General features: G+C 41.9%; 3 protein-coding genes across 8 annotated transcripts in view; 2 read left to right on the forward strand and 1 right to left on the reverse strand.

The window, feature by feature from the left end:
- elfn1b (extracellular leucine-rich repeat and fibronectin type III domain containing 1b) overlaps positions 1 to 15,000 on the reverse strand; it is a 46,862-nt gene that overhangs the window by 22,122 nt on the left and 9,740 nt on the right. The gene's annotated exons all lie outside the window — the stretch shown is intronic.
- On the forward strand, positions 5,756 to 10,254 carry LOC113651704 (UDP-glucuronosyltransferase 2C1-like). Of its 4 annotated transcripts, none has more exons than XR_007138392.1 (3): positions 5,756 to 5,888; positions 8,241 to 9,896; positions 9,942 to 10,254. XR_007138392.1 is itself a non-coding variant. In XM_047802832.1 (3 exons), exon 3 carries the CDS (start codon positions 8,249 to 8,251, stop codon positions 9,824 to 9,826), a length of 1,578 nt encoding a protein of 525 aa, XP_047658788.1. In that variant the 5' UTR covers positions 5,807 to 5,888; positions 6,231 to 6,379; positions 8,241 to 8,248; the 3' UTR covers positions 9,827 to 10,254. The 4 variants fall into 4 exon arrangements, 3 of the variants coding, with proteins under 3 accessions (XP_047658787.1, XP_047658788.1, XP_047658789.1); XM_047802832.1 differs by adding an exon at positions 6,231 to 6,379 and having other exon boundaries at positions 5,807 to 5,888; positions 8,241 to 10,254; XM_047802833.1 differs by adding an exon at positions 6,226 to 6,379 and having other exon boundaries at positions 5,850 to 5,888; positions 8,241 to 10,254.
- Positions 10,411 to 14,217, forward strand: LOC113651705 (UDP-glucuronosyltransferase 2C1-like). Its single transcript, XM_047802834.1, has 2 exons — positions 10,411 to 10,688; positions 12,240 to 14,217. Exon 2 carries the CDS (start codon positions 12,248 to 12,250, stop codon positions 13,823 to 13,825), a length of 1,578 nt encoding a protein of 525 aa, XP_047658790.1. The 5' UTR covers positions 10,411 to 10,688; positions 12,240 to 12,247; the 3' UTR covers positions 13,826 to 14,217.

Here is a 15,000-nt window from a genome sequence, read left to right on the forward strand (position 1 = left end):
TCTGAGTCACGGCGTATTTCTTCTTATGACAGACGAAGACATTCAGCTGATGATTTCCCTCAAAGATGTTTCTAAAATATTAAAATAACACAATCTATAGGTTTAATGACAGCAGCAGTAGATTAAAAGCGTAACTGATTTGTTGTGTATCTCTCTCACTCACTCATCTTCTACCGCTTATCCGAACTTCTCGGGTCACGGGGAGCCTGTGCCTATCTCAAGTGTCATCGGGCATCGAGGCAGGATACACCCTGGACGGAGTGCCAACCCATCACAGGGCACACACACACTCCCATTCACTCACACACACACACACTACGGACAATTTCCCAGAGATGCCAATCAACCTACCATGCATGTCTTTGGACCGGGGGAGGAAACCGGAGTACCCGGAGGAAACCCCCGAGGCACGGGGAGAACATGCAAACTCCACACACACACAAGGTGGAGGCGGGAATCGAACCCCGACCCTGGAGGTGTGAGGCGAACGTGCTAACCGCTAAGCCCCCGTGACCCCTTGTTGTGTATCTCACATCATAAATTATAAAGTTATTCTAAATCAATACTAATAACTTAAAAAGCAATGAATGTAGCCGAAACGTTTCTGATCTACAGCTGCTGTTGTGGATGTCGAGGTGCAGGCTCGTTATTAACACCCAGAAGAATGGAACCTTTTTCCTTTAAAACTCCTAGCTATAGAACAGATGTCATTTAGGGCTGGAACTCAGACACAGTCTCAGGCTGAAAGTCTATTATATCATATATTTATAAGACTTTTGTTAATGATCTCTGCAGACCTGCTGATGTATTCCAGAACATCTCCAGAGCTCCGACGAAGACTTTGAAAGAGGAAGAAGCTTAAAATCATCATTCTCCTAACTTCTAGATACGTTTGTGTTTTTTCTAGGATTAATGAGCAAGAGGGAAAAATGACCTTTGTAATTTATTCCATGAAATTCTCTGTGCTTTGCTTAACTGACATGAAATCATTAAATTCTCTTTGTGTTAATTATACAGAATGTCAGAGAGAGAATTTGAGGTAGGAAGAGAGAGAGAGAGTCACACGGAAACGAGTCGGTCAGGACAGAGTCAGTGTCGTTTTAAGGGAGAATTAATAATGAATAGGATCTGAATAAAGAGCATGAATGAATCATGAACTCAAATAATGTATATTAATACGTTTTCCCTCCTATTCTATTCACATTGTAGCAGAGAGAATAGTGTGTGTGTGTGTGTGTGTGTGTGTGTGTGTGTGTGTGTGTGTGTGTGTATAGATGATCTCTTACAGAAAAAAGGATTTAAATGACACAAAATGTGGAAGTAAATGATTCAGGTTTAAAGAAGTGTAATAATTAACAATAGAGTGAAAGTTAACTGGATCAGATTATTAACGCCGACGCTGCATTTGTCCGTTCTTCAAAGCTGTGGTCATTATTGTTACCAAGACAACAGGAGTGTTAGATCAGATCAGATGGAGCAGGTTAATACAGAGAAAGTGTGTATATCTATATATGTATATGTATAACTGAATATATCTGTGTTTTAAGGAAGATCAGCTGCTGTGTTCCTGCTGTGTTCCTGTTGTGTTCCTGTTATGTTAATGTTGTGTTCCTGTTGTGTTCCTGTTGTGTTCCTGTTATGTTAATGTTGTGTTCCTGTTGTGTTCCTGTTGTGTTCCTGCTGTGTTCCTGTTGTGTTCCTGTTGTGTTTCTGTTGTGTTCCTGCTGTGTTCCTGCTGTGTTCCTGTTGTGTTCCTGTTGTGTTCCTGCTGTGTTCCTGTTGTGTTCCTGTTGTGTTCCTGTTGTGTTAATGTTGTGTTCCTGTTATGTTAATGTTGTGTTAATGTTGTGTTCCTGCTGTGTTCCTGCTGTGTTCCTGTTGTGTTCCTGTTATGTTAATGTTGTGTTCCTGTTGTGTTCCTGCTGTGTTCCTGTTGTGTTCCTGCTGTGTTTCTGTTGTGTTCCTGTTGTGTTCCTGTTGTGTTAATGTTGTGTTCCTGCTGTGTTCCTGCTGTGTTCCTGTTGTGTTCCTGTTGTGTTTCTGTTGTGTTCCTGTTGTGTTCCTGTTGTGTTCCTGTTGTGTTAATGTTGTGTTCCTGTTGTGTTCCTGCTGTGTTCCTGCTGTGTTCCTGTTGTGTTCCTGCTGTGTTCCTGTTGTGTTCCTGTTGTGTTCCTGTTGTGTTCCTGTTGTGTTAATGTTGTGTTCCTGCTGTGTTCCTGCTGTGTTCCTGTTGTGTTCCTGTTGTGTTTCTGTTGTGTTCCTGTTGTGTTCCTGTTGTGTTCCTGTTGTGTTAATGTTGTGTTCCTGTTGTGTTCCTGTTGTGTTCCTGCTGTGTTCCTGTTGTGTTCCTGTTGTGTTCCTGCTGTGTTTGTGTTGTGTTCCTGCTGTGTTTCTGTTGTGTTAATGTTGTGTTCCTGCTGTGTTCCTGCTGTGTTCCTGTTGTGTTCCTGTTGTGTTCCTGCTGTGTTTCTGTTGTGTTCCTGTTGTGTTCCTGTTGTGTTAATGTTGTGTTCCTGCTGTGTTCCTGCTGTGTTCCTGTTGTGTTCCTGTTGTGTTCCTGCTGTGTTTCTGTTGTGTTCCTGCTGCGTTTCTGTTGTGTTTCTGTTGTGTTCCTGTTGTGTTCCTGTTGTGTTCCTGTTGTGTTTCTGTTGTGTTAATGTTGTGTTCATGTTGTGTTTCTGTTGTGTTCCTGTTGTGTTCCTGCTGTGTTCCTGCTGTGTTCCTGTTGTGTTCCTGTTGTGTTCCTGCTGTGTTAATGTTGTGTTCCTGCTGTGTTTCTGTTGTGTTTCTGTTGTGTTCCTGCTGTGTTCCTGTTGTGTTCCTGTTGTGTTAATGTTGTGTTAATGTCGTGTTCCTGCTGTGTTCCTGCTGTGTTCCTGTTGTGTTCCTGCTGTGTTTCTGTTGTGTTCCTGTTGTGTTCCTGTTGTGTTCCTGCTGTGTTCCTGTTGTGTTCCTGTTGTGTTCCTGCTGTGTTTCTGTTGTGTTCCTGTTGTGTTCCTGCTGTGTTCCTGTTGTGTTCCTGCTGTGTTTCTGTTTTGTTCCTGTTGTGTTCCTGCTGTGTTCCTGCTGTGTTCCTGCTGTGTTCCTGTTGTGTTCCTGCTGTGTTCCTGTTGTGTTCCTGTTGTGTTCCTGTTGTGTTCCTGTTGTGTTTCTGTTGTGTTCCTGCTGTGTTCCTGCTGTGTTCCTGTTGTGTTCCTGTTGTGTTCCTGCTGTGTTTCTGTTGTGTTCCTGTTGTGTTCCTGTTGTGTTAATGTTGTGTTCCTGTTATGTTAATGTTGTGTTAATGTTGTGTTCCTGCTGTGTTCCTGCTGTGTTCCTGTTGTGTTCCTGTTATGTTAATGTTGTGTTCCTGTTGTGTTCCTGCTGTGTTCCTGTTGTGTTCCTGCTGTGTTTCTGTTGTGTTCCTGTTGTGTTCCTGTTGTGTTCCTGTTGTGTTAATGTTGTGTTCCTGCTGTGTTCCTGCTGTGTTCCTGTTGTGTTCCTGTTGTGTTTCTGTTGTGTTCCTGTTGTGTTCCTGTTGTGTTCCTGTTGTGTTAATGTTGTGTTCCTGTTGTGTTCCTGCTGTGTTCCTGCTGTGTTCCTGTTGTGTTCCTGCTGTGTTCCTGTTGTGTTCCTGTTGTGTTCCTGTTGTGTTCCTGTTGTGTTAATGTTGTGTTCCTGCTGTGTTCCTGCTGTGTTCCTGTTGTGTTCCTGTTGTGTTTCTGTTGTGTTCCTGTTGTGTTCCTGTTGTGTTCCTGTTGTGTTAATGTTGTGTTCCTGTTGTGTTCCTGTTGTGTTCCTGCTGTGTTCCTGTTGTGTTCCTGTTGTGTTCCTGCTGTGTTTGTGTTGTGTTCCTGCTGTGTTTCTGTTGTGTTAATGTTGTGTTCCTGCTGTGTTCCTGCTGTGTTCCTGTTGTGTTCCTGTTGTGTTCCTGCTGTGTTTCTGTTGTGTTCCTGTTGTGTTCCTGTTGTGTTAATGTTGTGTTCCTGCTGTGTTCCTGCTGTGTTCCTGTTGTGTTCCTGTTGTGTTCCTGCTGTGTTTCTGTTGTGTTCCTGCTGCGTTTCTGTTGTGTTTCTGTTGTGTTCCTGTTGTGTTCCTGTTGTGTTCCTGTTGTGTTTCTGTTGTGTTAATGTTGTGTTCATGTTGTGTTTCTGTTGTGTTCCTGTTGTGTTCCTGCTGTGTTCCTGCTGTGTTCCTGTTGTGTTCCTGTTGTGTTCCTGCTGTGTTAATGTTGTGTTCCTGCTGTGTTTCTGTTGTGTTTCTGTTGTGTTCCTGCTGTGTTCCTGTTGTGTTCCTGTTGTGTTAATGTTGTGTTAATGTCGTGTTCCTGCTGTGTTCCTGCTGTGTTCCTGTTGTGTTCCTGCTGTGTTTCTGTTGTGTTCCTGTTGTGTTCCTGTTGTGTTCCTGTTGTGTTAATGTTGTGTTCCTGCTGTGTTCCTGCTGTGTTCCTGCTGTGTTTCTGTTGTGTTCCTGTTGTGTTCCTGCTGTGTTCCTGTTGTGTTCCTGCTGTGTTTCTGTTGTGTTCCTGTTGTGTTCCTTCTGCGTTTCTGTTGTGTTTCTGTTGTGTTCTTGTTGTGTTCCTGTTGTGTTCCTGCTGTGTTCCTGCTGTGTTCCTGTTGTGTTCCTTCTGCGTTTCTGTTGTGTTTCTGTTGTGTTCTTGTTGTGTTCCTGTTGTGTTCCTGTTGTGTTTCTGTTGTGTTAATGTTGTGTTCCTGTTGTGTTTCTGTTGTGTTCCTGTTGTGTTCCTGCTGTGTTCCTGCTGTGTTCCTGTTGTGTTCCTGTTGTGTTCCTGCTGTGTTAATGTTGTGTTCCTGCTGTGTTTCTGTTGTGTTTCTGTTGTGTTCCTGCTGTGTTCCTGCTGTGTTCCTGTTGTGTTCCTGTTGTGTTAATGTTGTGTTCCTGTTGTGTTCCTGTTGTGTTCCTGTTGTGTTAATGTCGTGTTCCTGCTGTGTTCCTGCTGTGTTCCTGTTGTGTTCCTGCTGTGTTTCTGTTGTGTTCCTGTTGTGTTCCTGTTGTGTTCCTGTTGTGTTAATGTTGTGTTCCTGCTGTGTTCCTGCTGTGTTCCTGCTGTGTTTCTGTTGTGTTCCTGTTGTGTTCCTGTTGTGTTCCTGTTGTGTTAATGTTGTGTTCCTGCTGTGTTCCTGCTGTGTTTCTGTTGTGTTAATGTTGTGTTCCTGTTGTGTTCCTGCTGTGTTTCTGTTGTGTTCCTGCTGTGTTCCTGCTGTGTTCCTGTTGTGTTCCTGCTGTGTTCCTGTTGTGTTCCTGCTGGTTTCAGTGGACAGATTCAGGACCTAGTGAGACTCTGACCAGGATAAAGAGCTCCATAAAGATGAACGAATGATGCCATAAACTTCAGGATTAAGTTTTCACTTGTCAGCCTGCAGCTTAATGGTTTAACCGACAATAAAGTGTTTATCAGAAAGGGTTCCACAAACTGCTGAGATCTGTTCTAAGAAAATGAAGAACACTAATAACAGCAGAGCTTCTAGAAGAACCTACAATCAGAACAGCAGGTTGTTCCTCTGAGAACACGCTTCAGGTTGTAAATGAGACTTCTTAAGTCCAAGGTAGTTGGGTGGAGGTCTGACTGGCCTGATGAGCCGATGGAGAAAGTACCACAGTAAACACTGAGCAACTCATTAACAATGAAACAAGAAGGAAGTAAAAAAAGTTTCAATGATGTATGTAAAGAAATCTGTACAGGGTTCAGAACTCACACCAGTTTATCTGTTCATCTCATATCCACTGTTTTATCTCTGACCAGTTGGAAGCTCTCGCTACCCTGACAGTCATTCATTAACCCAGGTTCCTGAACAGAACGCTCTTTGGTCTCGCACACACACACACACACACACACGCACACACACACACTTGAACGAAATTCTCTAGCTCGTGGGATCAGATTTACGGTACGTCTGCATTCTGATCGGATTTCATTGTGGAATAATACATTTAGTATGAAATTGATTTGTGGGCAGTTCTTATAATAACGTTATAAATGTGTGTTTATGTAATAATACAGTATAACTGAGGGAAAGATCATTTCCTGTTTATTATTAGATCATCATTAGTAAATAATTCTTCTTCTGCACTTCATGGCATTTACAAATCTTTTATCTTTACTGTAGTGAAGCTTCTTAGTGACACGTCCGTATCTCTTAAGTCATGTACAGCAGTATACATAGTGTAGGGCTTCACATAGGTATGTTCACCTTATAAAGCTCTAATGTACCAATCATCACAAAGAGAAGCTGTGGGAGCAGAAGGGACAAACGAAGAGAAAACTGTCCAGATGTGTCTTGACCCCACTGAAGCCATGTGTCTTGACCCCACTGAAGCCATGTGTCTTGACCCCACTGAAGCCATGTGTCTTGGCGTAGCTCAAAATGCTAAGTTAAAAGTAAGCACTAATTATCATCACTCAGTTTTCAGGTTTTTGCATAGATTGTATTTACATGTATTTTAGTGTTGACTGCAAGTCCTGGTGGTGTGTAAGTCTTTCCTTGCAGGTAACCTCCTCCCTTCCCCAGAGGTAGTGTGCAGGACCCAGAGGTGGCAAAAGTACACACATCCTTTACTCAAGTAGAAGTACAGATACTCCTTTTTAAAAGACTCCAGTAAAAGTAGTTACTCAAGTTAAAGTAAAGAAGTTTGGGCTCTGACATGTACTTAAGTAAAAAGTCACTGTTACTACTACTGTTTAGTGTCATGCTGGGAACTGGACGTCATGTTTTATATATATATGTGTGTGTGTGTGTGTGTGTGTGTGTGTGTGTGTGTGTGTGTGTGTGTGTGTGCTGATGATGGATATTTGTGTTCATCAGCCACAAGAGTGTTACGAAAGGCAGGCACTGATGTAGGTGATGTAGGGTGGAGTCAGCGTTCACATTCATCCCAAAGGTGTTCAGTAGGGATGAGATCAGAAAACAACCACATATAGCAGGAAAGGTCAGGTGACCCAATACTTTTGGAACTATAATGTATACCAAGTGTATCACCAAGGCCATATCCCAAACTGTAGGGAGATTCCAGCTCTGTGCTTCAAAACAACTCAAAGTTATTGTGATGTTTTACAAATGACAAAATTAATGTTCATTAAATTAAGCACTTGGTGTTTTTTGGGTTGACACAATTCACAACGCATTTGCCAGGAATCCTTTTTGACGCCGATTATTACAAACATCTCCCTCATATATGGCCATGTGTGTTCAGGAATGTCCTCGTTGTTAGTTACTTTAACATCGGTGACTCCCTCTGAATGAACATTAGCCATTCCTTTTGTAGGCGCTGCTCATTGTTAGCTCCGCTATCCTTAGTCTATGTCTGATAGCCAGTAAATAATACAGTACACCAGTCACATGGGGAAAAAGCCGCACAATGATAGGATGATAGGCTGGAAACAGCGTCCAATGAGAAGGAATAATACTAAAAGTAACGAGTCTGTTTGGGAAATGTAAGAAGTAAAAAGTACAGATATTTGTGTAAAAATGTAATGAGGAAAAGTCAAAAGTTGTCCGAAAAATAAATAGTGGAGTAAAAACTGATACCAGGAAAATGTACTTAAGTACAGTAACGAAGTATTTTTACTCCGTTACTTCCCACCTCTGGCAGGACCAAACACTACCTCACCACTAAGTAAAAAACCTCAGGTAGACCCAAAGAGAAAAGCAAAGCAGAGACATGAAATAACTAAGGAACCTTCAGCTGTCTGCAGTCGATGTTGGTCATCTTTGACTATTCTGATCTTCTCAAGAGGACCAAAGGTGATTGACCCAACCGGTAAAAGTCTGATAACAGTGGGGTCAAAACCTTCAGACCTTCAGACAAAAGAGTAAATATAAACTATATATATGCTTCTTCCTTGCACTACCACCTAAATAACTACGTCACTGATGCAAGGACATTGATGATGACCTTGTGATTCGTTTACTCGTGTACTGATTGCTGTAACGGCCACATGATTAAGTCCGGATCCTAGTGTGATGAGGACGTGATGTCTACACGGTCCAACAGAAGCTAAGTCTTTATATGAGAATCTCAGGGAAATTGTATCATCTCTTAGTATTGTATGACTTCAGGAATTCTACACATTATAAGGAGGAAACTCAAACTCAGCTACTGCCACAAAAACCTCACCATTTTAATGACATACATCACATACATCTTAAAGAGTTGTGGGGTGGATGAAACCTGGCCATATAATCTGTACACACTTGTATTTATTAATGTACTTATCTCTAGCTTTCTGTTCATTACTGTAGGTGCTGCTATGAATGGACAGATGATGCAAAGCTCTGGCCTGGTCTTGCTCAGCCTGCTGGTAGCCTCAGCCTATACTGGGAAGATCCTGATCTTTCCTGTGGATGGCAGCCACTGGATCAACATGAAAATCTTGATTGAGGCTCTTCATGCCAAAGGCCACAACATTACAGTCATTCGACCTTCAGACAGCTGGTACATTGAAGAAACATCACCGTTCTACAATTCCATCAGTTTACCAAAAGCAGGGACTTTTGATAAAGATTTCATTCAGAATATTATAAGTAGGCTCTTGGAAATTATGAGAGAGGGTTCCACATGGGCTCGCATGAAAGTCGAGAAGGAGATGTGGGACACGTCAGTTGAAATGTTTGAGAAAGAGAGAAGAATGTTGATCAGCATGTTTGAAGACCAGAAACTAATGCAGACTTTGAGAGATGCTAAATATGATGTGTTTCTTACTGACCCTGTTATAATGAGTGGCACAATTCTAAGTCATTATCTCAACCTGCCTCTTGTCTTTAATGTCCGGTGGACCGTACAAAATGAGGGACATTTTGCAGTTGCTCCCTCACCACTTTCTTATGTTCCACTGCCGATGTTGGAGCTATCAGACCACATGAGCTTCTTTGAGAGAGTGTTTAATGTTGTCATGTACATGGTAACTAGATTACAGATTAAGTATTTTATGGATTCAATATACAATGATGTGTGTAGTCAACTTCTTGGTCCAGGAGTAAACTACTTTGAATTAGTTCAGGCAGCAGATCTGTGGCTGTTCAGAGTTGATTTTATCTTTGAGTTCCCACGCCCTACCATGCCAAATTTTGTCTACATCGGTGGTTTCCACTGCAAAGAATCCAAACCTCTTCCACAGCATCTTGAGGACTTTGTGCAGAGCTCTGGTGAACACGGTGTCATTGTCATGTCTCTGGGAACGTTGGTTGGTCAGCTTCCTCATGATGTAGCTCATTTGATAGCTGAGGCTTTTGCAGAGCTTCCACAAAAAGTTATCTGGAGATATAAAGGGGAAAGACCTTCCACTGTGGGGAACAATACTTTAATAATGGACTGGATGCCCCAAAATGATCTCATTGGCCACCCTAAGACCAGGGTATTTGTGGCTCATGGTGGCACCAATGGAATTCAGGAAGCTATCTATCATGGAGTTCCTATAATCGGTTTCGGACTCGTCTGGGATCAGCCCGACAATCTTGCAAAAATGAGGGTGAAAGGAGTCGCAAAGAATGTGAATTTTGCAACTGTGGACAAAGACTCATTCCTTTTAACCTTGAAAGAAGTTCTACATGAACCTTCATACCGGGAAAATATGCAGAGGCTCTCCAGACTCCACAGAGATGTTCCAATCAAACCATTAGACAATGCTGTGTTCTGGATTGAGTACCTGATGAGACATGGAGGTGCAGCTCACCTACGAACACAATCCTATAAAATGCCCTGGTATTCTTACCACTCTGTAGATGTTTTATTGTTCCTCCTGTCTGTTCTTTTATTTCTAGCCTTCACTACATATGTAATCATCAGACATGTCTGCTGTAGGTGGTGCATTAAGAGAAAAAGGGACTAGATAAGACTTTGGTTAAAAACATCCGAGAGCTCACCTTAAGTACAGGTCTACCATGTTCTGTCAAATAAAGTAGAATAGAATAGAATAGAATAGAATAGAATAGAATAGAATAGAATAGAATAGAATAGAATATTTCATATGCACTATATGGCCATAGAACATGCAGTGGTTATGCTGGAACAGGTTTGGGCTTCTTAGTTCCAGTGAAGGGAAGGAAACTGTAATTCTACAGCACACAAGGTCTTTCTGTACTATTGTACTGTACGTTCAATTTTGTGGAAACAATTTGGAAAGAACAATATATGGGTGTCATGGTTAGGGTGCACATACTTTTGGCCTTTTAATGCATGAGTTCTATGTAATGTATTTGTTATTTTAACAGTTATGTACACTCTACCTCTGAGAATAAATAAACAGCTTGTTTTTCACTAAGGGCCACATTCAGTCCTCAGAACATACTGAGGTTTCTGAGCTCCACATTCAGATGAACTTTAGCTCTCGGACTTTACCAGACGGTTCTGAGTACAATCTTCTGAGACAGGGTTTAAACCTACACCACTGCCTTTAACACACCATCTGGGTGGCTTTGACCAGAACACAGGTTTACTTCAGTCAAGCATAATTTTGACCTTGGACTTAAGAACAATATTCATGGACACAAGGAGATAATACAGTAAAAGTCATTTATTAATCTGGGGGTTCAGGAGTAGATGCTCTTTGCTCTCGTAGCTCTTTCACACACACACACACACACACACACACACACACACACACACACACACACACACACACACACACACACACACACACACACACACCGGGATTGTAAAGCACTGATATGGTTTATGGAGTCGTGTCTTTGGTACGTCTAAATGTTTCATTTCACTGGATTATTGAATAATGTAATAACTTTCTGAGTGAACAGATTTGTGGGACATCCATTTAATAACTTTATCTATTATAAAGCTCTGTTTATTTACTCCGCATGTTCCTGTCTGTATACTGTACATGTTAGTGTACCTAAGGGAATGATCATTTCCACTCATTATTATTATTATTATTATAAATTTTAGTCTGCAATGAGATAAAAAATTATTTAAAGTTATTTACGAATCTTTAACTCTGTTGTGGTTTGAGTTTAGTGAATGTATTCATGTCATATGGGTTTAAATATAATTGTTCATACATTATATGTGTGTGTGTGTGTGTGTGTGTGTGTGTGTGTGTGTGTGTGTGTGTGTGTGTGTGTGTGTGTGTGTGTGTGTGTGTGTGTGTGTGTGTAAAAGTGTGTATGGTCTTTATGTACTTAAGTAATAAAGAAGCGATTTTTCAGCATTTCCCCTCAGATATAATTGAGAGTCTCTTCACAGTAAAATAGAAGCTTTACTTCTCACATTATCACAAAGCTTCATCTTTGTTTTGCATTATTACAGTTTGTGTATAATAAATTAGACGAGTTTCATTTACATAAATAATTATCATTTATTTTAAATGTTCAATAGAAAATGACCTGAACAAATGTTAGCAAATAATAAATAATGTGATGTTTATTGCCTTTAAATATTGACCTTGTTCACCTACAGAGTTTTGTCTTAAAGTCTCTGTCTCCTGTTACTTCTGCTGTCTTATCTACATAAACTTACTCGAGGTGGTGGTGGTGGTGGTGGTAGTGGTTGTGGTGGTGGCTGTGGTGGTGGTGGTTGTGGTGGTGATTGTGGTTGTGGTGGTGGTGGTTGTGGTTGTAGTGGTGGTGGTGGTGGTTGTGGTGGTGATTGTGGTGGTGGTGGTGGTGGTTGTGGTGGTGGTTGTGGTGGTGGTTGTGGTGGTGGTTGTGGTGGTGGTTGTGGTGGTGGTTGTGGTGGTGGTTGTGGTGGTGGTGATGAACAGCAGTTATAATGAGGTCTTCCCACAGATTTACAGCCATCCTGGGGTCTGGACTTGACCCATCACACCCACAGAACCGACTAGTTTTTAAAGCCTGCTGATTAAAAGCATTTCCATAACATGAACATTACCACCACCAGGTTCACGGCTGGGTTGGTGTTCTCAGGGTGATGAGCAGTGTTGAGTTTATTCAAGGCCATAAAGTTAAATGTAGGTCTCTTTTGATCAGAGAACCTTTTTCCACATGTTTGTTCCATCATGCCTTTTGTCAGGTGTGCTTTATTCACTAATGGTGTTCTCACAACCTGAAGTGTCCTGTGGTTGTTTCTCAGCCTGAGCTGTGGATCTCTCAGGTTCCTTCAAAGTTCCTTTGGCTTCTTGGTTGCATCCTTGTCTAACCTGCCCCTAACATTGGGCACAGTTTATATATACACACCTGAGAAGTAGTTTGCCGGAACAGTCAATTAAGGAATGAACACACTTGTATTTATTAATGTACTTATCTCTAGCTTTCTGTTCATTACTGTAGGTGCTGCTATGAATGGACAGATGATGCAAAGCTCTGGCCTGGTCTTGCTCAGCCTGCTGGTAGCCTCAGCCTATACTGGGAAGATTCTGATCTTCCCTGTGGATGGCAGCCACTGGATCAACATGAAAATCTTGATTGAGGCTCTTCATGCCAAAGGCCACAACATTACAGTCATTCGATCTTCAGACAGCTGGTACATTGAAGAAACATCACCGTTCTACAATTCCATCACTTTAGGAAACTCAGCCATTTTTGAGCAAAATTTTATCTGGAAAACTGTTAGCAGATACTTGGAAATTATGAGAGAGGGTTCCACATGGGCTCGCCTGAAACTCGAGAAGGAGATGTGGGACACGGTCGGTGAAATGGTGGAGAAAGAGAGAAGAATGTTGATCAGCATGTTTGAAGACCAGAAACTAATGCAGACTTTGAGAGATGCTAAATATGATGTGTATCTTACTGACCCGGCTTTAATGGGTGGTGTCATTGTAGGTCATTATCTCAACCTGCCTCTTGTCTTTAATGTCCGGTGGACCGTACATCATGAGGGACATTTTGCAGTTGCTCCCTCACCACTTTCTTATGTTCCACTGCCGATGTTGGAGCTTTCAGACCACATGAGCTTCTTTGAGAGAGTGTTTAATGTTGTCATGTACATGGTAACTGAATTACAGATTCATTTTTTTATGGCTTCACAATACAATGATGTGTGTAGTCAACTTCTTGGTCCAGGAGTAAACTACTTTGAATTAGTTCAGGCAGCAGATCTGTGGCTGTTCAGAGTTGATTTTATCTTCGAGTTCCCACGCCCTACCATGCCAAATTTTGTCTACATCGGTGGTTTCCACTGCAAAGAATCCAAACCTCTTCCACAGCATCTTGAGGACTTTGTGCAGAGCTCTGGGGAACACGGTGTCATTGTCATGTCTCTGGGAACGATGGTTGGTCAGCTTCCTCATGATGTAGCTCATTTGATAGCTGAGGCTTTTGCAGAGCTTCCACAAAAAGTTATCTGGAGATATAAAGGGGAAAGACCTTCCACTGTGGGGAACAATACTTTAATAATGGACTGGATGCCCCAAAATGATCTCATTGGCCACCCTAAGACCAGGGTATTTGTGGCTCATGGTGGCACCAATGGAATTCAGGAAGCTATCTATCATGGAGTTCCTATAATCGGTTTCGGACTCGTCTGGGATCAGCCCGACAATCTTGCAAAAATGAGGGTGAAAGGAGTCGCAAAGAATGTGAATTTTGCAACTGTGGACAAAGACTCATTCCTTTTAACCTTGAAAGAAGTTCTACATGAACCTTCATACCGGGAAAATATGCAGAGACTCTCCAGACTCCACAGAGATGTTCCAATCAAACCATTAGACAATGCTGTGTTCTGGATTGAGTACCTGATGAGACATGGAGGTGCAGCTCACCTACGAACACAATCCTATAAAATGCCCTGGTATTCTTACCACTCTGTAGATGTTTTATTGTTCCTCCTGTCTGTTCTTTTATTTCTAGCCTTCACTACATATGTAATCATCAGACATGTCTGCTGTAGGTGGTGCATTAAGAGAAAAAGGGACTAGATAAGACTTTGGTTAAAAACACCCGAGAGCTCGCCTTAAGTACAGGTCTACCATGTTCTGTCAAATAAAGTAGAATAGAATAGAATAGAATAGAATAGAATAGAATAGAATAGAATAGAATAGAATATTTCATATGCACTATGTGGCCAAAGATTGTGCCCCGTGACCATTATAGCGATATCGATGTTCCAATTCATGCCAAAGATGTTCAGTGGAGTTGAGTTCTGGGATCTGGACCTGCTGTGAACATGCAGTGGTCATAACTACTGTACATGTACATTAACCACTCTCACTCTCACTCATCTTCTACCGCTTATCCGAACTTCTCGGCACACACACACTCTCATTCACACACACACACACACACACACTACGGACAATTTTCCAGAGATGCCAATCAACCTACCATGTATGTCTTTTGGACCCGGGGAGGAAACCGGAGTACCCGGAGGAAACCCCCGAGGCACGGGGAGAACATGCAAACTCCACACACACAAGGTGGAGGTGGGAATCGAACCCCAACCCTGGAGGTGTGAGGCGAACGTGCTAACCACTAAGACTACATTAACCAAACAAAGACAATAATACATCAGTACAATAACCATATTGCTAACAACACACTGGTTATAAAATGCCAGTTTGTATGTTTCCTCTTTAAGGTCCACTATATCGTGACCAATGATTATTCATTTACTTGATCTTATTCCCCTGGATAAAGGTGTGCAGTCACAGACACTTTCCCCTGAAGGTCTAGAAGTAAAGTGTAAGTAGGAATCAGTAAAAAAATAACAAATGTATGATTTTATTGTATGAAATTCTTAATTAGATGAAGCTGTTTTAGTAGGTTCATGTTTTTAGGAACATTAAGTAAAAATAAACTTGTATTAGTGACTCCAAAGTGTTACAGTTTGGTCATCTTTACCTCCTGTGTTGTGTAAATGTCAGTCAAATGTCTGTCTGAAACAGGAGTGTTTAGTGGTCACACACAGGGGGCGGAGTCTGTCTGAAACAGGAGTGTTTAGTGGTCACACACAGGGGGCGGAGTCTGTCTGAAACAGGAGTGTTTCTTAGTCACACACAGGGGGCGGAGTCTGTCTGAAACAGGAGTGTTTAGTGGTCACACACAGGGGGCGGAGTCTGTCTGAAACAGGAGTGTTTAGTGGTCACACACAGGG

This window comes from Tachysurus fulvidraco, chromosome 18 (genome assembly GCF_022655615.1).
Source record: "Tachysurus fulvidraco isolate hzauxx_2018 chromosome 18, HZAU_PFXX_2.0, whole genome shotgun sequence".
In the NCBI taxonomy this organism is placed as follows: Eukaryota; Metazoa; Chordata; class Actinopteri; order Siluriformes; family Bagridae; genus Tachysurus; species Tachysurus fulvidraco.